Source organism: Neomonachus schauinslandi, chromosome 9, assembly GCF_002201575.2.
Source record: "Neomonachus schauinslandi chromosome 9, ASM220157v2, whole genome shotgun sequence".
Lineage (NCBI taxonomy): Eukaryota > Metazoa > Chordata > Mammalia > Carnivora > Phocidae > Neomonachus > Neomonachus schauinslandi.
Genome location: NC_058411.1, coordinates 106,164,524 through 106,187,038, shown reverse-complemented (window position 1 = coordinate 106,187,038; position 22,515 = coordinate 106,164,524). Strand labels below are relative to the sequence as shown.

Genomic DNA, 22,515 nt, shown 5'->3' with positions numbered 1-22,515 from the left:
TGTTCAAGAGTTACAGCACATTTTTATATGCAAATAATGCTGCTCATTACAGGTGAATCTTATCTAATATCCTTTCCATTGGGCACAGCAGGGTTGCCCCGTGGAAAAACTTTTTATTTTTTTTTAAGTAGGCTCCACTCCCAATGTGGGGCTTGAACTCACAACCCCAAGAGCAAGAGCCACAAGCTCCAGCGACTGAGCCAACCAGATGCCCCAGAAAAACTTTTTAACATAGTTGCCACATATACCAAGAAGTAACTTTTTAAAAATAGTCTGGAATTAAGGGTTATTAACTTTAACTGTTCCCCTTTCTCATTAGTAATTGCACTATTCCTGGGATTACTATTTAAATTTAGGAGTGAAAAATAATGGCAATCCTAAATTCATTTTCTTTCCCCTAATTAGGATTCAATTACCCACAAAATACCGTACTTAAAAAAAAACTTTCACCTTTAAGATGTTACTTTATTTTGAAATCACAGGTTAGAATAAGTTTTGCACAAAAATCTTTGTTTTCTAGTATTACCTTGACACCCTGGGGAAAGACACTTGAGGAATACAGAGGCTGAAGCTTTTCAGATACAACTCTAAAGAAAGGTAAAAAGAAACTAGAAAAGCATTCAGAGTTTTATAATCTCTAGGTTCCACTTTCAATGCCACAAGAGGGAAAGGAAGAAAACAAAATAGGTCAAATGCAAACCAATTATCTTAGGTATTTGGTAAGACCTAGTAAGAACTGCTGAAGAGGAAATTATTGGCTAAAATAGGTTAGGGGACATCTGTATGGATTTTTCATTTACCCAAGCTATTTCTATCCCCTACTACAATCAAGGGTTGAGACAAAACCTTGAGAAAATAAAAAGTTATACAATCCCCACACCATTACTGATTTAAAGCACTTGTGAGTAGAGTCATTCAATGCAATGCAAACCATTAGTATTTTTACCACAGAGATGCAAGATACAATTAAACAGTTTCTGCTTACAAACCTGCCTTGGAAATGAGATCACCATTAACTATAAGCAAACTATTTTTTCTTTTAAATTAAAAAAAAAAAAATGCCAGGGCGAGAAGGTGAAAGGGATAGTCTGATTTTAAGCTATAGACTCCTGGTACTGTAAATCTTATATAAACTGTTCAAGTTCTCAAAGTTTTTGCTCTCAGGACTCTTTTATAGTCTAGAAAATGGAGGACCCCAAAAAACTTTGTTGATTAAATCTATCGATATTGGGGCACCTGGGTGCCTGAGTCAGTTAAGCATCCAACTCTTGGTTTCCGCTCAGGGAGCAATCTTAGGGTCGTGAGATTGAGCCCTGCATGGGACTCCACACTCAGCGGGGAGTCTACCTGAGATTCTCTCTCCCTCTTCCTCTGCTCCTTGCCCCCCACGCTCTCTCTCGCTTTCAAATAAATAAATCTTTTTTAAAAATCTAACCATATTTACTGTGTTAGAAACTAAAACAATTTTAATGATTTATCATCCTTTAAAAATAATTATGCTAACATATTAATGTTAACATATTAATTTTAAAAACTACATTCCAAGACAAAAATATATTACCAAGACTATCCTTGTTTTACATTTTTGCAAACCGCTTTAATGTCTGACTTAAAAAGACAGCCTGATTCTCATATCTGCTTTTGCATTTAATCTGCTCCATGACGGTGTTCTGACTGAAGTACAGGAAGAAAATTCAGCCTCATGCAGGTATGTAGTTGGAAAAAGATAATATTTCAATAGCCTTTTCAGGTAACTGTGGATATTCTTTGATTCTTCACCAAAACTCAACAAGCAGCAGTTTCTTTAATGCTGTTGCAATATGAAATCTGAAACCGTATCAAGTGAATACTTCCTACTCTGATTTACTGAAATTCATTGGTCTATCTTCCATTTCCAGTGGATCTTTTTATCCATGCATGAATTTACAATACCATGCATTATAACTCAGCTTCACTGAGTTACGCAGTTCTTCCAAATGTTGACACTTTCAATATATCGTATTCATTAGTACCACCACTGATCTTATCAAAAAGTATTGGGAAGCCGTCAAACTCACAGTAGCAAATACAAGTATTCCAAAATTCCATTTTCGTTTGAAAACTTGATTTTATCATCAGCAACAAATATTGTCAGTTGTTTTTTTTGTAGAGAAAATGTCCTGATTATCCAAGTCTGTATTACCATACTTTGTCAGCCATTCTTTCAAGTAAAAATGGTATTCCATTAAAAAAGCAGCTAGTTCAGCCCACAGCTCAGACAACTGCACAAGATCCTTTCTTGGATTTGGTACTCAGTAAAAGTACTTTTACAGGTACTTCCCATTTCATCACACAAAATATATTTCCAAACGGATTCAAGGATTTGAGACATAATCAAATTAATACTTTCTTTTTTGCTTAATTAAGGATACTAAGGATAACTGGCATTTATTTTTTAATTCCAAATGTATGGTGACGTACTAAACTAGTACAGTTTAGTGCCACTGCCTTAATTCATGCTAAGGCACCAGCAATTTTACCCACCACTGATTCTGCAAATGCCAATAAATAGTGCCTTACTACTATTAGAAGAATAGTTTTAGGGGCGCCTGGGTGGCTCAGTCGTTAAGCGTCTGCCTTCGGCTCAGGTCATGATCCCAGGGTCCTGGGATCGAGCCCTGCCATCGGGCTCCCTGCCCCGCGAGAAGCCTGCTTCTCCCTCTCCTATTCCCCCTGCTTGTGTTCCCTCTCTCGCTAGTGTCTCTCTCTGTCAAATAAATAAATACTTAAAAAAAAAAATAGTTTTAGACTTGGACCACCCCCAGAAAGAGCCTAGACAGCCACCAGAAGCCTGAAAAATGGACTTTGAGAACCATTGTAATAGCTGATACACTACTTGTATGATTAAAAAAAGGTAATTTTTAAAATAAATATCCCATTATAACAAGAATGTCTAAATACACACATATACACAGAGATATACTTAAACCACTGATAGCCTGATACCTCAGAGTTGGAACTCAAAAATTATGAATGACAGAATGTGATAGATAACTTCCTGAATAAGTAACAAATTATTGCCAAGTACCTACCATCAGCTAGGCGCCTCTACATTCCCTTTCTTGGGTAACTTACAGAACCCTAGAGGAGACCAGAACGATGATTTTAATGTAAGAGAAAAATGTTTATCTGAAATCTTTCCGATCTTTTTTTAAGATTAGACATACACGACTGCAAGAAAAGTCTTAAAAATTCACCATAAAGCACAAGATAGCATGTTAAATTCTATTTTAAGCACTATGCCATGAAGCTAAAAACAGGCTTGCTCACATTCAGAAACCCAAATACAAAATGAACTGCTTTGGTTGTGCACTGCCAGAATCCCATAAAGAGCCTACATTCCATTTCTCCTCAAGCCAAACAACCTTTACCTGTTTTAGTTTTTATTCCTATTTTTCAGTGAAACTCCAATGCTAATACCATAGATATGATATTAAATGTGGCAACTGTTTTAAAAAAAGCAACAGTGTAACAAAACTATCAAAACAAGTTAAGAACTTTTAGACATATACATTGATAAATTCAAGAGGTAAACCTCTATAAATATACATACAAAATATGTGCACTGTTAAAAAAAAGAATGAGATGATCTCACTTTGGGATATGACATGGAAAGATCTTCAATATATATTATATTAAGTGAAAAAAGCAAGTTAAAGGGTATTAGGTATAGTATGATCCCACTTGTGTTTTTAGAAAATATATTTATGTACATGTACATTCATTTAGTAATAAATTAATGTGTCCCCAGTCATACCTGAATGTGTGCCCTTCTGTGTGCCCAGTCATATCTGAATCTAGATATATACATACAATAAATTAAAAATAATGGGGCGCCTGGGTGGCTCAGTCAGTTAAGCGGCTGCCTTCGGCCCAGGTCATGATCCCAGGGTCCTGGGATCGAGCCCCACATCAGGCTCCCTGCCCTGCGGGAAGCCTGCTTCTCCCTCTGCCACTCCCCCTGCTTGTGTTCCCTCTCTCGCTGTGTCTCTCTCTGTCAAATAAATAAAATCTTTAAAAAAAATAAAAAATAAAATAAAATAAAATGATGTAGATGTCTAATGTTTAAAAAAATATATATATATTATACAGGCACAGTTAATGCCCATCCAAAGAAAAATGAACAGATCAGACACAGAAGACTGTATATTATTTCATATATATGAAATGTCCAAAATAGTCAAATCTACAGAGGCCAAAAGCAGATTAGCAGCTGCCTCAGGGTGAAATGAGTTGTGGGCAGTGGGGGTGATAGCTGAAAGGTACAGGATTTCTTTTGGGGGTAAGGAAAATATTCTAAAATTGATTATGTTGATGGTTGTACAACTTTGTAAATGTATTAAAAACCAGTTAATTCTGTACTTCAAATAGATGAACTGTATGGTATGTGAATTGTATCTCAATAAAGCTGTTATGCTCCCTACCCCCCAAAAAAATAATAGATACCGAAGTGATTACCTCTGGGGGAGGGGAGGGTTGAAGATGATGAAGGTCTTTAAAACTGTACTCTATTTACTGCCATATCACTACAATCAGAAATGTAGTCACTTATTATCTATATAACGTAAAGAAATATAAAAGGCAAACCTAAAACAGTCTTTCATAAATTATTCTAGATTTTCTTTATTTTCCTTAAAGGTTTTATTTATTTGTCAGAGAGAGAGAGGGGAGAGCGAGAGCACACAAGCAGAGGGAGCGGCAGGCACAGGGACAAGTAGGCTCCCTGCTGAGCAAGAAGCCCGATGTGGCACTTGATCCCAGGACCCTGGGACCATGACCTGAGCCGAAGGCAGATGCTTAACCAACTGAGCCACCCAGGCACCCCATAAATTATTCTAGATTTAACGTTATTCAAGTTCATCTACAAAGCAGCCATAAAATAAAATGTGATGATGTGAACATTCACAATTGAGACTGTCATAAAGACATGTGCATCAGCCCCCTTACTAGAAGAAACGAATTTTGAACATAATTTGTTCATTTCACAAATGTATCTTAAGCACCTACTACGTACACAGGGTACGAATGGGGGAAAATGAAGTGGTGTACAAAGCAGAACACTAGTCAACAAAAAGAAGCAAACTAACAGCTCTGGCTTTAAGTTAAGGACTTTTGCCATAGAGTACAAGAGACAAAATACACAAAAAGTGGACTGGGATCAGACTATAGAAAATCCTGAATACCTGAGGGCTAAGACTTTATCTTGTTTTCAATGGAAAGCCATTGGAGTGACAGGATGAAAAGAAATGTTTTGGGAAAATTAACCTAGCAGCCAAAGGGGGGAAAATTGAAAGCAAAAAAGAATAGCAGGAAAGGTAAGAAGGAGATGAAGTTTTAAGAAAATAGGCCCATTTGCAACAATCTCCAGAGAGTTATTGATATTTCAAAGTTACTAGTTAATGTTCAAAGGATTTATATTTATTTTGTTTGATCTAAGGTGAAACAGAAAAGGTAAAAAGGTAATTTCTTCATTTTACTGAGTTTTAGAAATTCATTACAAAGAAGGAAGTTTTACCAGGTAATTCTGAAGGGAGGAGTTTGGGCGCTATCATTTCATGTGATACCACTTAAACCAAAAGTAGAAGGAATGAAAAATAGTGGGGGTTCCACAGTTTTTAACATGGAAAGGGAAGTATAATCACAAACGTTCTGTAATAAGAGTAGCAAAAAGTGCATAGCAATTATGAAACTGATAATAAAACACAACCATGTACTCAAAATTTCCTTTCACCTATTTTTAAAAATCCTAATGGTAAAACTTGTTATATAAATTCAAGTTTACATGGACTAAATCTGACATGTCAAATTTAGAGTTTGATCACTTTCATGCCCTTAATCTCATCAACTATTCCTTCTACAGTGCAGTACTTCCCAGATGTTGCACAAATAATATTCTTAACTCAACTGACATATCCATTTATTGATTTAACCCATAAAGGTTCACATATGCATTTATTAGTTAATTTAACCCATAAAGACTTCTTCTTAAAATAGAAAAATATTTTCATTGCCTCTGTAACCTCTTTTCTATAACAGCCTCCTCAAAACAATGTTATCTACCAAACTAATACTTTGGCAACATTTAGTTTTGAGAAAAAAATATGAGTAAGGCAAATTCTCATTTCCACTTTATATTAATGCTCAGCACTACTTTTCTTAAAATGTCAGTTAAAAACAGGTGCACATCTAAACAAGGCACATAAACTTCCAATATTTGATTACTATGATATAATTTCCAAAATCAAACATACTTGAAATAAATTATAAATGCTGTTTCATACTCTATTTCATACTTTATCAAATGTTTACTTACATTTTTATAGAATATACTCTGCCATCATTTAATAATCTTATCTGATAGGTTTATAGAAACAGAAACAAAGGCATAGACAATGAACAAATCAAGAATTACTTATTTCACTCACAACACTTCATCTAATCAAAATACCCTTAGCATTGCTCCCTAAAGCACAGAAAAAGTTCTGTCATATCAATGTATTCTGTTAGAATAAAACACGTGCAACCTTTATATCAGGCTGTTTGTCAAGACATTGTTTAAAAGAGCAAAAAAGTAGAAATATCTAATTGTCCAATGATAAGGGACTAGCTGAATTAAATACAGTGTTACCTTTCAAATGATCACACAGACCTATATTTACTTACCTAGAAAGTTAGCCATGAAAATAGCAGATTACACATAAAAACATGATCTCTTTTTGTGATGAATATACATACACATATGCTCACAGAGAGAAAGTCTAAACAGATAGATACCCAGATGTTAACCATGATATTTCTAAGTGCTGGGATTACAGGTGTCTTTTTTTTTTTTTTCTGCTTATTTTTCAGTATTCTCTGAAATTTTGGCAAAATGACATTTGCAAGAATTAACATCTATGATTCCAACTAACAAACTCCAAAATATTCCTTGCAAAAGGCCCAAGGAATATCCAAAAATACCCTGGCATAGAGCAAGAGGGAAAGTATTAGCAACAACATAACTGGAATTCTTTGTGAGCGAGGCACCCTAGAGGGCTCCAGGACAGACATGGCACCTTTACAGCAGCCTATACAGTACAGGGTTTGAAATCATTAAGACCTAGGGTCAAGTTCCTGCCACTTTTACTTGTATGACCTTGGGCTAGTCACTTACTCTTTCTGGGCTCACTTCATCAATAAAAGAGATATGACCTGCCTTCCTACCTCAAAGAACTGTTGGAAAGATCAGATGAGATAATGTGATACATTATAAACTGCAACATTATAAAGTGCAAAGTACTATACAAAAATATTATTCATTCAAATACGAAAAAAAGAAAAAGCTGCTTAATGCCAGAGCAAAATACTTCAGAAAGCACTACAATCAATTCTATAAAGTAATCAACCAGGGGTCTTAATAAAGGCTACATCTTATCAGAAAAACCCAGTTTTTCAGAAACTCAGATACTTCTTCCCAGTTCCCACTACAACCATGAGCCATTTTATTTTCTTATCCCCAGTTACCACCAGGAAAGGGTACAAATCACACTGAACTCAAAAAGCCTCAGCAAGCACCCTGGAGCAGCACGTTGATGTAGTTCACCAGGAGAAACCCAAGGTCAATCAGCTATGGACTCACCACTAAGCACTATTGCAATCCACAGTGGTTACAAGAGACTCTTTGAAGAGAAAGACAATACAATGACCTAGGAGAAAACTGTAGATGAAAAAGCAGTATTTCAAAACAATTGTATGAAATACTTAAAAACTAAAGTGTTTTATAAATTGTTTTTAAATACTCTTCATAAAAATGGTGACTTAAAACAAAAGCTATCTAAATGTGGCACTTGACACCAAACCAAATTAGGGAGAGTCAAATCAAATTCACACATCAACTGTAAGGTTTATTTCCTTGTATCTGAAATTAAAGCAGACAAATCACAACACAAAAATTAAAATTAAGTGGCTATTTCTTGAAAATAAAGAGGCAGAATATGACAACAGAATTTACTGACATGCTTATACTTTAAAAGCATAGTGTCAAAAGTATGGCTTCTCTTCCCATTGAATTCCATTATTTTATTCCACTAAAATGATGAACTTCTTCCTCCCCACTGTTCCTCCTGTGAGTTAAAATGGCAATATAACTTGATTTGAGAGTTAATGCCAAAAAATTGTAATAAAAAAAGTACTTTGGGGCGCCTAGATGGCTCAGCTGGTTAAGCATCCGACTCTTGATTTCTGCTCAGGTCATCTTAGCATTGTGAGATCAAGCCCTTGAGCCCCTCCACCCCCACCCCACCCCAGGCTCCATGCTCAGCAGGAAGTCTGCTTGAGATTTTCCTCCTCTCCCTCTGCCCCTCCCTCAACTACCCCTCGAGCAAGGGCATGCACTGTCTCTCTCTAAAATAAATAAATCTTAAAAAAAAAAAAAAAAAGTACTTTAAGAGGAACTACATGAAGCTGTCAGATTTTTAACTTCCAAGATCATCTGGCCATCACACCCTCCTGCTTTTTAAGTTCCTAAAGATAATAAAATGCTCACTCTCGACCTTCTTACACATGTCATTTATGGGTATTCCCCTAATGAAAAATTAAACCTTTCATAAACAAACGCGCACAGAGAATTCTTTTTTTTTTTTTAAAGATTTTATTTATTTATTTGAGAGAGAATAAGAGAGAGCACATGAGAGGGGGGAGGGTCAGAGGGAGAAGCAGACTCCCTGCTGAGCAGGGAGCCCAATGAGGGACTCGATCCAGGGACTCCAGGATCATGACCTGAGCCGAAGGCAGTCGCTTAACCAACTGAGCCACCCAGGCGCCCAGAGAATTCTTTTTGATATGAATGACCCACAATCTAATTTTTATTGGCAGTATCTTCAAGTGTTGCAGCTTGCACTATTCCTACAGGAGATACAGATCTATCCATTTTTCCCATCCGATCTTTGGAGATTTGTTATAGATTTAAAAGGACTCACTCAAATGGGCCATGAGGAAAATAATTATGAATACAATCCACAGCAAGATGAAATGTGGGTTGTGAATTAAGATAACAAAAAAGTCACTGTATTTACTCAAAGCCTCATAGTTGGAAAGCTATTGTCAGTACTATATTTTCACCTAAAGCTGAGAAATCTGGGGGTTTTTTTTAAATTTTATTCTGACTTATTCTATCTCATTAAGAACAAATGCTACTTACTTCCAAAACAAAAAAGAAAAACCATCAGAAAATGTAATTTCCAAAAAGAGTATCTTCCAAAGCTTACTGCACAGAAAATTATATATACACATTCTCAAATAACTATGGTAGGCGTTCCTAAGATCATCTACCCCTTCAAAAAAAAAAAAAAAAGCCCAGCAAATTTAACCACAATCAAGTACTAAAATTTTTAACACAGCTACCACCAGCTAAGCAATTTATCACAGCTTCTCAAAGTATTGGGAACACACAATGCCAAACCAGTAGGTCAAAACAGTTACTATAATTTGAAAAAAATTGTACTACAGGAACACAAGAGTAGTTTTTCCTCTGAAAAAAACTCAAGTAGATTTTTGAGAGAGCAAAAAGGGAGACCATTTTTAGAAAAATAATGTTTCCCCCAAGTGTTCAGCATTTATCTGATACAGGCTCATTTTTGTAAAGAGAAACTTTACCTAACAAGACTCACACCAGGGATCTGATCTATCCCCAAAGGCACTTTCTTTAAAATGAGAAAGAACAAAGGAGGAAATCTCCCAGCATGTGCTTTCCATACCAGTTTCTTTGGACAGCATCAAGAGTGACAATATAACCAGACAAGCTTTTCAGCTTTATTCTGTGGCCCATGTATAACAGAACTGATTAGCTATCATTCAAAAGGATTCCAAACAAAATAAATATTAGAAGGCAAAGATCACAGCAACACTGTGACTACATCTTAAGAGCGAAACTATAGAAAACATGTATCTTAAAGTTGTGTACTTTGTATTTCAAGAGTTAATGACCTCAAAAATATTCCAATCGCTGAGGCTTTTTAATTTCAGTCAATAGTTTGAAACTGGAAAAAAACGAGACCAACCATTCCAAATCTGCTCTCTCTTCAATTAATTTGTAATTAGAAGTAAATTTTAAAAGAATGACATTCAAAGCCAGCGCCTTAGTATACAAATTTTGGAATGTTAACATTGCAAAATTATTGAGGAAACTGATCTTTCAGCGAAGCTTTCCACAGAAAAACTCCAGAAACAAACCTGGTGTTTGCCTGTTCTAGAAGCTGTCGTTTCAGTATAACGGAGAAATTTTTTAAAAATAATTTTTATTAAATAGAGACAGAGGACCCTCCCCAAAGATTTACAACTGTATATCCCAATCGCGACTCTGACAGAGATGTCAGTTCTCTGGGTCAAGATATAACCAGCTGCTTGGTTCACACACAGGAAGCCACAGAGAAGGGAATATCGCGTTCAGAGCCTCGAAATAATACGCGTTAGTTAAAACTGCCTGCTACTAAACCAAAATTATTCAAGCGGAGCCCCATTTGTCACAATCCAATCATAAGGGTTCCACCCCCCTCCCCCAACAGCTTGTGTAGTGGTATATCTGCTTCGGTAAAGAAGCCATCATCAGGTAAAGAAGATTGGGGTGGGAGAAAAAGCGGGGAAAAGGGGGCACCCTTTCATCCAATTTCGCGAGGCGTGAGTAATTGGTACAGTTGAGAGGAACGGAGGAACGTTCTATTTATTGGGGGTTGAAGTAGGATGGGGGGAGAATTTCGTTCAAATCAACATGGCCAGCAAGATGTCCCTACAAACAAAAGGCAACGGGGGGATATAAACACGAACCATTCACCTCCATCAGCTATAGCATCGCCATCATGGTGTGTGCAGAGACCCCCAAAGGCTCCTCTCACCCTCCACACCAGGCAAAGGAAGAGAAGGAAAAGAAGGGAGAGGTAGCTGCTTCCCACCACCCACCACTGCTTCCAAATACACACCCTTCGAGGGGGGTTCTTCCCCCCCGGTTGCCCAGAATCAGAGAGAAAGTAACGTCCCGCCCAGGCAGACTACCCCGCTACCCCTCAGCCGAACCCCAACGCCGGCCCGGGGCTCACTAAACTTTACCGGAGCTTGTCCCCACATCCCCGCCCCATAGCCCCAGGATCGCACTAGCCACAAGCGGGGCACCCCGGGCGCCTCCTGACAGGCGGGCAGCGGCGTAGAGCCGAGTCCGGGGCGGGGGCGGCAGGGAGCCACGGAGGGGCGGGGCGGCCGAAGCCAAGTTCCCGGGGGTCTGAGGAGAGCTCCTGACAGCAGCCCGGGACTGCAAAGGAGGAAGAGGAAGCGGCGGCGGGTAGCTTTCCCAATCCCCCCTACACGAACACTCTGCCCCAGCCCCCGTTCCCCATGGGGGGGCGGGGAGGCTGGTGGAAGGTGAAGAAGCCGAGCCCAGGGGGCAGCCGAGGCCCCTACCTCCCGACTCCCGATCTCTTCTCTCGCCACCCCCGCCAGAGGCGCCCACAACAATAACACGCCGGGGACGACCCGTCAGCGCCCCCGAGGCACCCGGGGCCCGCGGCCCGCCGCTGCCGGGCCCCCTCAGCTGGGGCCGGGCGCGCCGCTCCTCCCTACAACTCCAGGCCCGGGTGGAGTCAGGCCCGAGCGGCCCCCCAGGGTCGGACCCATCCCCCTCGGCACCAGCGGCGCCGTCTCCGCGGCCGAATATTAGAAGTGAATTCGAGCTGCGCTTTACCTTTAGTTCCGCACTGTCCGCCATCTTGCGTCTGTCAGCGCAAGCGCACTGAACCTCGCCGGGGGCCGCCGCTAGACCCGCCCCTCTAGCCAGCCTGGCCCCGCCCTGGCCCGTCCCCTCTCGCCCCTCCACCTCCCCGTCCTGCCTCCGGCCTCCGCCCCTCTCCCGGCGCTCGGAGCCCCGCCCCGGGCACGTACAGCAGCGAGACCGGCACGTAGCATTTAAATAATGGCGCCAAATGGGGAGGTTTGACAGTTACTCCCCCCTTGACCTCCCCGCCCCCCACCCTCTCCGGGCTAGCGCCTCCAGGGAAAGGCCGGAGCGAGGGGGCTGCGGGCCTGAGCCCCGCCCCTCCGCAGCCTGCGGAACCCTTCTGCAAAGCCTCGATGCCTACAGTCACAGAACCTATAATGGCCCCCTCCCCCAATCAGGGAGTCCTTTTTGGCACCTGCTACCTGCCAGGCTACGCGTGGGCTAAAAATAACAATCCGTTACATTTGATGATGCATTTCCAGATTTATTAGCTCAGATCCTCCTTATGACAGCGCTTTGAGGTGGGCAGAGAAAAGATTACAATTCACGTGGTATGTATATAGTCAGAAATGAGGGCTCAGAGAGGAAAAGTGACTTGTCCAAACACTTAACAGGGGTGACCTAAGACAAAATTCTGAAGACGTTCATTCATTAATTCTTTGTTTCAACAAGTAATTATTTAGTGATTATGTAACAGTCCTGTTTCTTTATGTATACATCGGGAAATTGAAAACAAAGTAACCGCCCTCCTGTACTTCTCTAATGGAGGAACAGACAAGTGAACCAATAAAGATACAATTACAACTGGTGATGAGTACCAGAAAACAGCAAGGGGGTTCAGTGAGAGAATAGCGGTTGGAAGGAGATGTACTTAATACCTGGAGGGCTTTCTCCAATAAATTGACATTTAAGTAGATGTGATGAAAGAATTATTTCACACCTTTCCCCCTCTACTGAAAGCCTCCTATACCTCCTCCCTAACCCCCACTTTCTGCTCTCCATTTTGCTTCATTCCTCATTGAAAAAATGAAAAGAAAACAGACAGGAACTCCCTGATCTACTCACCATCAAAACTATTCCTACAGACATAGTAACATTTGGGTTACTATGAATGAAGAAGGGCCCCTGTGCCTATGAAGGCCAGTCCCTCTACCAGTGACCTGGATTCCTTTCCTCCCACATTCCTAAGAACTTTACTCCTACAATCACCTCGCCTTCCAGCATCATTACTTTTTCCCCTATTAGATTACTCCTATCAGCATATAAACATACTGAAATTCCTCCCACCTAAAACAAAACCTCCCTTGACTCCAAAATCTCCTCCAGAACTGCTGTTTCTCTCCACTGCAAAAATTCTCGGGTATTTCAAGATCTCTCTACAGTGATTGTTCTCCCTTCCTCACATCACATTCCCTTCTCTGCCTACTCTGATCCAGCCTTGACTTCTCTCATCAGGATCACCTATCAAGATTATTAATGATCTCCATGTTTCCAAAACCAATTGTCAATTCCCCATTATCTAAAATGACCTCTCAGGAGAACTGTAAACAGTGGACAAGACTCCTTTCTCTTGAAACACGTTTCCCCCTGAACTTCCTTTAACATCTCCCTGTCCTGATTTTCCTGTTCCTTCACTGAGCCTCCTTGTCAAAATCATCTGCTGATTTCTCCTCTTTGGCTCAAATTTTAAATGTTGTAGCCCTCCAGGGCTCAGTCCTCACCCTCTTATCTTCTCTTTTTACACTCCCCAGGTGAATTTATCCAGCTCGTTGACATTCAAATTTCTGTCTAGCCCAGACCTCCCCACCAAAATCCAGGTTCACAAATCCAACTGGCTACTTAATAGCTCTATTTCATGACTCCTAGTCATCTCAAGATTTCCATGTCACATAGTGCCTTGATTTTACCCCTAGCCCTGTTCCTTTCCCACTATTCTCCGTGGACGGCACCATCATTCAGCCAGTTGTTCAAACCAAAAATCCGGAAATCATCCTTGGTCCCTCTCTTTCATTCACCTCTCACATCCAATCCTTCAGCCAATCCAGCTGACTCTGCCTCTAAAACATATCCCAAGCCTGTCCATTTCACTGGCCATCCACTACCATCACTCTATTCCAAGATGCCATAATTTCACAAATGGACTGCTAGGAAGGCTACTCAACTGACAGGACCACATTATGACTTTCATTGCCCTACACTTTTGCCTTCTAGGGACTATTCTATAATAAAAAATATATATATGACTTCGTCCCTGGTTCCTGGCACAGAGTTCCTAAAACCTTTAAAATTTCTGGACGATAGGATTGTCTTTCATTATTCATGATGAGCCCCTTTCCACCATACCTGAGCTTATACTAATGAGGTGAGAGAGTATGGCTCCTTGGGAGCTTCAGGATGGGAGCTGGTCACTGGTAAGACTAAACACAAAGACTAAATACATGATGAGATGGGGGTTAGTAAATACATGGAAGTACTGGAAGGCGGGTGCCCAGAGAGGGCGAGGGCACTCTGCATCCCCACCCTTCATGCATTACCCTATGCATGTCTTCCATTTGGCTGTTCCTGAGTTATTTCCTTTATAATAAACTGGTAAATCTAAGTAAAGTGATTTCCTGAGTTTTGTGAGCCCACTCTAATGAATTATCAAAACTGAGCAGGAATTATAGGAATCCTCAAATTTGGTAAGTCAGCAGTCCAAGTGGCCTATGGGACTGGCACCTGGTATCTGAAGTAGGGGCAGTCTTGTGAGGTCTGAGCTTCTGCCTGGAGTTGGTGTCAAAACTGAATTGTTGGATACTTAGTTGGTGTTGGAGAATTGGTGTGGAAAGATATCACATATTTGGTGTCAGAAAGAACCTCAGAGACCCCTTCTTCCATAAATATATAAATATATTAAGTAGGTATATATTAAAAATCACATTTAAAAAAAACTACATTTTACATTTGTATTGGTATAAAGACTAATGCAATCCAAGCAGAGTATACTTACCTTTTCTTCTGATTTTAAAGATTTAAAACATTTTTGTGGGCCCTAAAATTATTGTCCCACTCAGCATACAAAAATTAACTCAGAATTAATCATAGACCTAAATATGAGTTAAAACTATAGAACTCTGGCGCCTGGGTGGCTCAGTTGGTTAAGCGACTGCCTTCGGCTCAGGTCATGACCCTGGAGTCCCTGGATCGAGTCCCGCATCGGGCTCCCTGCTCGGCAGGGAGTCTGCTTCTCCCTCTGACCCTCCCCCCTCTCATGTGCTCTCTTTCTATCTCATTCTCTCTCAAATAAATAAATAAAATCTTTAAAAAAAAAAAAACAACTATAAAACTCTTAGGAGTAAATCTCTATAACCTTGAATGAGACATAGCTTTCTTAGACATGGATCACACATGTGTTTGTGGTAGGAATGGTATAGCCACTTTGAAAAATAGGTTTGGCAGTTCTTTGAACACTGAAAATGTACTCACCATACAACTCAACAATTCTTGGACATTTATCCCAGAGAAAGGGAGACCTCTTTCCATGCAGGAAATTGTACAAGAATGTTCATAGCAGTTTTATTTATAAGAGCCCCAAACTAGAAACTATCCAAATCTCCTTTAATGGGTAAATGGCTAAACAAACTGTGATACATGTATACCATGGAATACTACTCAGCAATCTAAAAAGAAAAAGAAAAAGAAAAAAAACTGTTGACACACACAACTTGGATAAGCCCCAGGGAAATTATATTGGCAGAAAAAAACTAATCCCAAAAGGATGCTTATTGCCTGATTCTATTTATGTAACATTAATGAAATAACATAATTACAGAGATGGTGAATAGACTAGTGGGTGCCAGGCAGTTAGGAATGAGGGGAAGGGGTGGTTCTTACCAATGTCAATTTCATGGTTTTGGTATTACACTGTAGTTCAGTAAAATGTTAACTTTGGGGGAGATGGAGGAAAGGATGAGTGTGGCTTTGCTGTACATTTCTTTGCAACCTCCTGTGAATCTGTAATTACTTCAATATAAAAGTACACATTTTTTCACATATATATGAATATGTATATCTGAAAAGTATACATGTATATAAATATTGAAGATACAATGTATGAAAATTGTGGGGAGAGAGACATCATCAAAACGGCAGAATAGGCAACTCAAACTCCCCTACCTCCACGGAAACTTTAAATAATAACCAGCAACTGTCAGACCAACTTTGTCAGAGCTCTGAAAAATAGTCAAAGGTTTATAGCAACCAAGCAAATGCTTAATCCAAAAAAAAAAGACAACTTAAGAATGGTAAGAAAACTTTATGGTACTTTCACTTACCCCTGCCATACTCCCCTCTGACTTGGCAGCAGTCTTGAAGATAGCAGCCTACCTTCCCAGGATGGAGCCCTGGTACCTGGAAATCATTGTGTTCCTCTGTTCTAACCTTCCTGGGAGCTAGCTGAAGGACTAATGTAAGGCCTATCTCTGTTTTGCTTAACCTGGAACCCACGATGGAAAAGCCGCAGACATTGCTTGAAAACACTGTAAGATGAATAAACAACCTGCAACTGCCTGGGGCCAAAGATTACAATTGGTACCTAAATAGACCACCTAAAGCTTGGGAGTAAAAGCTGGGAGAGAAATTTACTGGGAAATTAGGTCATTCAAACTAAAAAATGCTCATGAACACTGGGGCATTTAGAAGGCCACACACATGTGCGTGAGACAAGATACATCTCAGGAAAGACCCAAGAAAGCCCTAAGATTCCACCATTGACTGATAAGTATGCTTGGTGCAACCAGAAAGTGAAGGCTCAGGAATAATTTCAAATGGCCAAGTTAAGTGTTAAAAGAAATACCCCGGTGGGAACGTGTCTCGACCGAGCGCTTAGATTCAGCTTCTTCATTTCCAGCATGGAAGAAACTTACATCGATTCCCTGGACCCTGAAAAGCTATTACAATGCCCCTATGATAAAAACCACCAGATCAGGGCCTGCAGGTTTCCTTATCATCTTATCAAGTGCAGAAAGAATCATCCTGATGTTGCAAACAAATTGGCTACTTGTCCCTTCAATGCTCGCCACCAGGTTCCTCGGGCCAAAATCAGTCATCATATCTCAAGCTGTGACGATAAAAGTTGTATTGAGCAGGATGTTGTTGTCAACCAAACCAGGAACCTTGGACAAGAGACTCTGGCTGAGAGCACATGGCAGTGCCCTCCTTGCGATGAGGACTGGGATAAAGATCTTTGGGAACAGACCAGCACCCCATTTGTCTGGGGCACAGCCAACTACTGTGGCAACAACAGCCCTGCAAGCAACATAGTTATGGAACCTAAGAGTAACCTGGCTTCAGGCATGCGTGTTCCCAAGTCTCTGCCATATGTTCTGCCATGGAAAAACAATGGAAATGCACAGTAACTGAATATCTCATCAAATGCCAGACTCTAGAAGACTCTTGCTTCTTCCTGCTACCAGTGGGTTCTTCGTGGTTTTTTCCTCCTAATCTAATTATAGAAAGATAAACTGTCTGTGACTTTCAAACTGACAAGTACCTTTTTTTTTTCCTCCATGCTTTGAGTCTTCACTCATTTGATGCAACAAATGAGTTCAAGGGCTGCAGACAGCCCTCAAACTCAGGACTGTTTCAAATAAAGCATCAACGTAGAAAAAAAAAAAAAAAGAAAGAAATACCCCCACACAGAGCCAAACCACAAAGATTGGGAAAGGTGTTTTGTTTGTTTGTTTAAGTTCCCAGTGTTCAAGGAAATCTCAGTAAAAACACTGGCTGAACATAAGCTGAGGCTTCAACAATCAAGAACAGTAAACCCTGGAGAAGGGAGAGCATTTGAGTCCCAGAGATAACACATTATAATATTCGAATGCTCAGTTTTTTGATGACACCTAAAGCCTGTCGTCAAAGACTTTAAATCCAGTGTTTTAAATATTCTCAAAGAGCTAAAGGAAATGAGGTAAATAATGTATGAACAAAATGAAAATATGAATAAAGAGATAGAAATTGTTAAAAGGAAAGAAGTAGAAATTCTGGAGCTGAAAAGTAGAATAACTAAAATGAAAAAATCACTAGAGGGGTTCCAGAACAGATTTAAACAGTCAGAAGAAAGTAGAGGAAATCTTGAAAGCAGGAAGAGTAAAACAATTTATCATACACACGTATTCTCAATCAGACTAAAAGCCAATTTCTCATCAGAAACAGTCGAGGCTGCAGAGCAATGGGGTTCCATATTTAAAGTGCTGCTGTAAATAAACCCTGCCAAATAAGAATTCTATATCCAGCAAAATTATCCTTCAAGAATGAAGGCTAATATAAGGGGCACCTAAGTGGCTCAGTTGGTTAAGAATCTGCCTTCGGCTCAGGTCATGATCCCGGGGTCCTGGGATTGAGCCCCAAGTCTTTGGACTCCCTGCTCAGCAGGGAGTCTGCTTCTTCCTCTCCCTCTGCCCCTCCCCAACTTGTGTGCACATTCTCTCTCTCTCTCAAATGAAGGCATAAAATCTTTAAAAAAAGAATGAGGTCTAAGACATTTCAAGATAAATAAAAGCTAAGAGAGCTTACTGCTAACAAACCTGCCCTAGAAGGAATGCTAAAGAGAATCTTTTAGGTTAAAAGGAAAGGACAGTGAACAGTAACTCAAAGCCATGTGAAGAAATAAAGAACACTGGTAAAGGTAACGACATAGGTAAATAAAAGTCAATATTATTATACTTTTGGTTTGTAACTCTTCCCCCTTTTTTCTATATGATCTAAAATATAAATGCTCAGGGAGCCCAGGTGGCTCAGTGGTTAAGTGTCTGCCTTCAGCTCAGGTCATGATCTCAGGGTCCTGTGATCAAACCTCCCACTGGGCTCCCTGCTTAGCAGGGGGTCTGCTTCTTCCACTGCTTGTGCTCTCTCTCTCTCTCTCAAAAATAAATAAAACCTTTAAAAATAAAATATAAAATATAAATGCTCAAAATAATAACTATATATCAATGTTAATGGGCACATCATGTATAAAGGTGCAATCTGTGACAATAAAAGGGAAGGAACAGAGATGTATGAGAGCAGAGTGCTTGTTATTGAAATTTAGTTGGTACTATTCAGATTAGGTTGGAAAATCACTAAAATATGTACAGGAAAGTTAAGAATAACGGAATCAGGGACATCTGGCTGGCTCAGTTGTTAAGCGTCTGCTTTCCGCTCAGGTCATGATCCTAGGGTCCTGGGATTCAGCCACGCATCAGGCTCCCTGCTCAGCGGGAAGCCTGCTTCTCCCTCTCCCACTCCCTCTGCTTGTGTTCCCTCTCTTGCTGTGTCTTTCTCTGTCAAATAAATAAAATCTTTAAAAAAAAAAAAAGAATAACAGAATCAGAACACTATAAAAAAGTCAGCCAGATACAAAAAAAAAGGCAGTAATGGAGGAATTGAGGAATAAAAAGTATATAAATCATACAGAAAAGAAATAGTTAAGTGGCAGAAAGAAGTCCTTTCTTATCAGTAATTACTTTAAATGTAAACAGATTAAACTCTCCACTTAACAGAGAGATATTGTTAGAACAGAAAAAAAAAATGATTCATTTATATGCTATCTACAAGAGACACCTTTTAGATATAAAGGCAGAAAGAGATTGAAAGTGGGAAAAAATACTCCACACAAATAATAACCAAAAGAGAGTGGTTATATATTATTATCAGACAAAATAGATTTTAAATTAAAAAAGTTATAAGAGACAAAGAAGGGCATTATATACAGATAAAAGTTTTTTTTTTTTTTTTAATTCCTTCTGACAGGGATACCTGGGTGGCTCAGTCGGTTAAGCGTCTGCCTTCGGCTCGAGTCATGATCCCAGGGTCCTAAGATCGAGCCCCATATGGGGCTCCTTGCTTAGCAGGGAGCCTGCTTTCCCTCTGCCTGCTGCTCCCCCTGCTTGTGTTCCCTCTCTCCCTGTATCTCTCTCTGTCAAATAAATAAAATCTTTAAAAAATAAATAAATAGGGGCGCCTGGGTGGCTCAGTCGTTAAGCATCTGCCTTCGGCTCAGGTCATGGTCCCAGGGTCCTGGAATCGAGCCCCGCATCGGGCTCCCTGCTCCGCGGGAAGCCTGCTTCTCCCTCTCCCACTCCCCCTGCTTGTGTTCCCTCTCTTGCTGTGTCTCTCTCTGTCAAATAAATAAATAAAATCTTTAAAAAAAATTTTTTTTAAATAAATAAATAAATAAAATCCATTCTGACAATCTGTCTTTTAATTGGAGAGTCTAATCCATTTACATTTATACTGACAAAGATTTAATACATATAGAAGATACAACACATATAAACATATATGTACATATTGACAGAGCCCCAAAATATATGAAGCAAGGGCACATGAAATATTCTCCAGGATAGACTATATGTTAGTCCACAAAACAAGTCTTAATAAATTCAAAAATATTGAAATTATACAAAATATCTTTTCCAATCACAATAGAATGAAACTAGAAATTAATGACCAAAGGAAAACTGGAAAATGCACAATATATGGAAATCAAACAACACAATCAACTTCATGGTAATGAAAAAAATTACAAGAGAATACTATGACAACTGTACTCCAACCAATTGGATAACCTAGATGAAATGGACAAATTCCTAGAAACACACAAGCTATCAAAGTGACTCATGAAGAAATAGAAAATCTGAATAGACTTATAAGAAGTAAGGAGATTGAATTCATAATTTAAAAAAAAAAATCCTCCCAACAAAGAAATCCCAGGACCAGATGATTTCACTGATGACTTCTACCAAATATTTGGGAGAATTAACACCAATCCTTCTCAAACTCTTCCCCCAAAATGAAGAGAACATAGTACTTTCTTATTCTGTAAAACTGGCATTAACCTGATACTGAAATCAGACAAAGACATTACAATGAAAGAAAACTATAGACTAGTATCTCTTATGAATCCTTCGGTTAAATTTACTCCTAAGAATTTTATTTTTATTGATACCATTATAAATGAAGTTATTTTCTTTTTTCTTTTCTTTTTTTTTTTTTTTTAAGATTTTTATTCATTTCTTTGACAGAGAGAGACACAGCAAGAGAGGGAACACAAGCAGGGGGAGTGGGAGAGAGAGAAGCATGCTTCCTGCCAAGCAGGGAGCCCGATGCAGGGCTCAATCCCCGGACCCTGGGACCATGACCCAAGCCAAAGGCAGACGTTTAACGACTGAGCCACCCAGGCGCCCCAAATGAAGTTATTTTCTTAATTTCTTTTTCAAACTGTTCATTGCTAGTATAGAAACACAACTGATTTTTGTGTGTTGGTTTTGTATTTCACACCTTTGTTGAATTTGTTTAACTTGTAAGTGGCAACTTTTGTGTTATATAATTTACCATAATTTTTTAAAGTAATAAAACAAACTTAGAAATTTAGAGCCATGTATGCCTATATTAGAAAAATTTTTAAGTTGAAAATCAATTATGTAAGTTTCCATCTCAGAAAGACATTATGAGAACACCAAATCAAACTCAAGCTAGCAGTAAGGAAATAATAAAAATAGGAGCAGATATAAAATTTATAACAAATATAAAATATAGAAGATCAACAAAGCTGAAAGTTGGCTATTTAACATTTTTAATAAAATTGGTTACCCCTAATAAGGCTGATCAAGAAGAAAAAAAAGAGAAATTATCACTACCACAAATGAACAAAAGAACACTACAGATCCTGTAGACACTAAAAAAGATAAGAGACTACTATGAACAGCCTGTTTGCAATACAGCTGATGATTTAAATAAAATAAACAAATTCCATAAAACATATAACTTACCAAAACTGACTCAAGAAGAAATAGAAAATAAGAATAGTCCTACATATATCAAAGAAATTGAATCCATTATTTAAAACCTTCTTACAAAAGAAAACTCTAGACACAGATGATTTCACCAGTGAATTTCCCAGACAATTAAGGAAGAAATAATAACCAATCTTACACAAAGTCTTCCCAAGGTTAGGAAAAGATATACTCAACTCTTTATGAGGCCAGGTTTGAAACCAAAACCTGACAAGAATACTACAAGAAAAAAAAAAGTATAGACAATTCTCTCTCATTTCCATAGGAGCAAAACTCTTAAGCAAAATATTAGCAAATTGAATACATCAATATATAAAAGCAAAATAGAATATAGCCAAGAGGCACTTATCCTAGGAACACAAAAAGTTGTTTAACATTTAAAAACCAATCATCTTGGGACGCCTGGGTGGCTCAGTCAGTTAAGCATCTGCCTTCGGTTCAGGTCACGGGTCCCAGGGTCCTGGGATCGAGTCCTGCATTGGGCTCCCTGCTCAGCAGGAAGCCTGCTTCTCCCTCTCCCACTCCCCCTGCTTGTGTTCCTGCTGTCACTATCTTTGTCTCTGTCAAATAAATAAATAAAATCTTTTAATAAATAAATAAATAATAAATAAATAAAAACCAATCTTAATTCACCACATTAACAGACACAGAAAGTGAAAAGTCATATGATCATGTTGATAGATGCAGAAAAAGCATTTAATAAAAATTTAATACCTATTCATGATATCAACTTTAATAAACTAGTCATAGAAGGAAACTCCTTTGTATGATTATAAGAATCTACCAAAAACGTACAGAAAACCTAGGTAATGGTAAAATATTGAAAATATACCTCTTGATAATGGCATTGAGAAAGGTGATAAGGTAAATAGAAGAAAATATCAGGATTAGAAAAAAGTGTAATAAAATTGTCATTTACAGAGA

General features: G+C 39.0%; 2 protein-coding genes across 2 annotated transcripts in view; one reads left to right on the top strand and one right to left on the bottom strand.

The window, feature by feature from the left end:
- Positions 1-11,791, bottom strand: part of PIAS1 (protein inhibitor of activated STAT 1) — a 117,196-nt gene extending 105,405 nt beyond the window's left edge. Inside the window, exon 1 of the mRNA XM_021693800.2 lies at positions 11,747-11,791. Within this exon, the coding sequence (XP_021549475.1) occupies positions 11,747-11,770 (24 nt within the window). The 5' untranslated portion in view covers positions 11,771-11,791. The remainder of the gene's footprint in view (positions 1-11,746) is intronic.
- Positions 11,792-16,630: 4,839 nt separating this feature from the next.
- Positions 16,631-17,292, top strand: LOC110584011 (gametocyte-specific factor 1-like). Its single transcript, XM_044918269.1, has one exon. The coding sequence runs from the start codon at positions 16,669-16,671 to the stop codon at positions 17,173-17,175; it is 507 nt and encodes a 168-aa protein (XP_044774204.1). The 5' UTR covers positions 16,631-16,668; the 3' UTR covers positions 17,176-17,292.
- The last annotated feature ends 5,223 nt before the right edge of the window (positions 17,293-22,515 follow it).

Coding starts and splice junctions, on each gene's coding strand:
- LOC110584011 (XM_044918269.1), top strand. CDS start 16,669: ATGGAAGAAACTTACATCGATTCCCTGGACCCTGAAAAGCTATTACAA.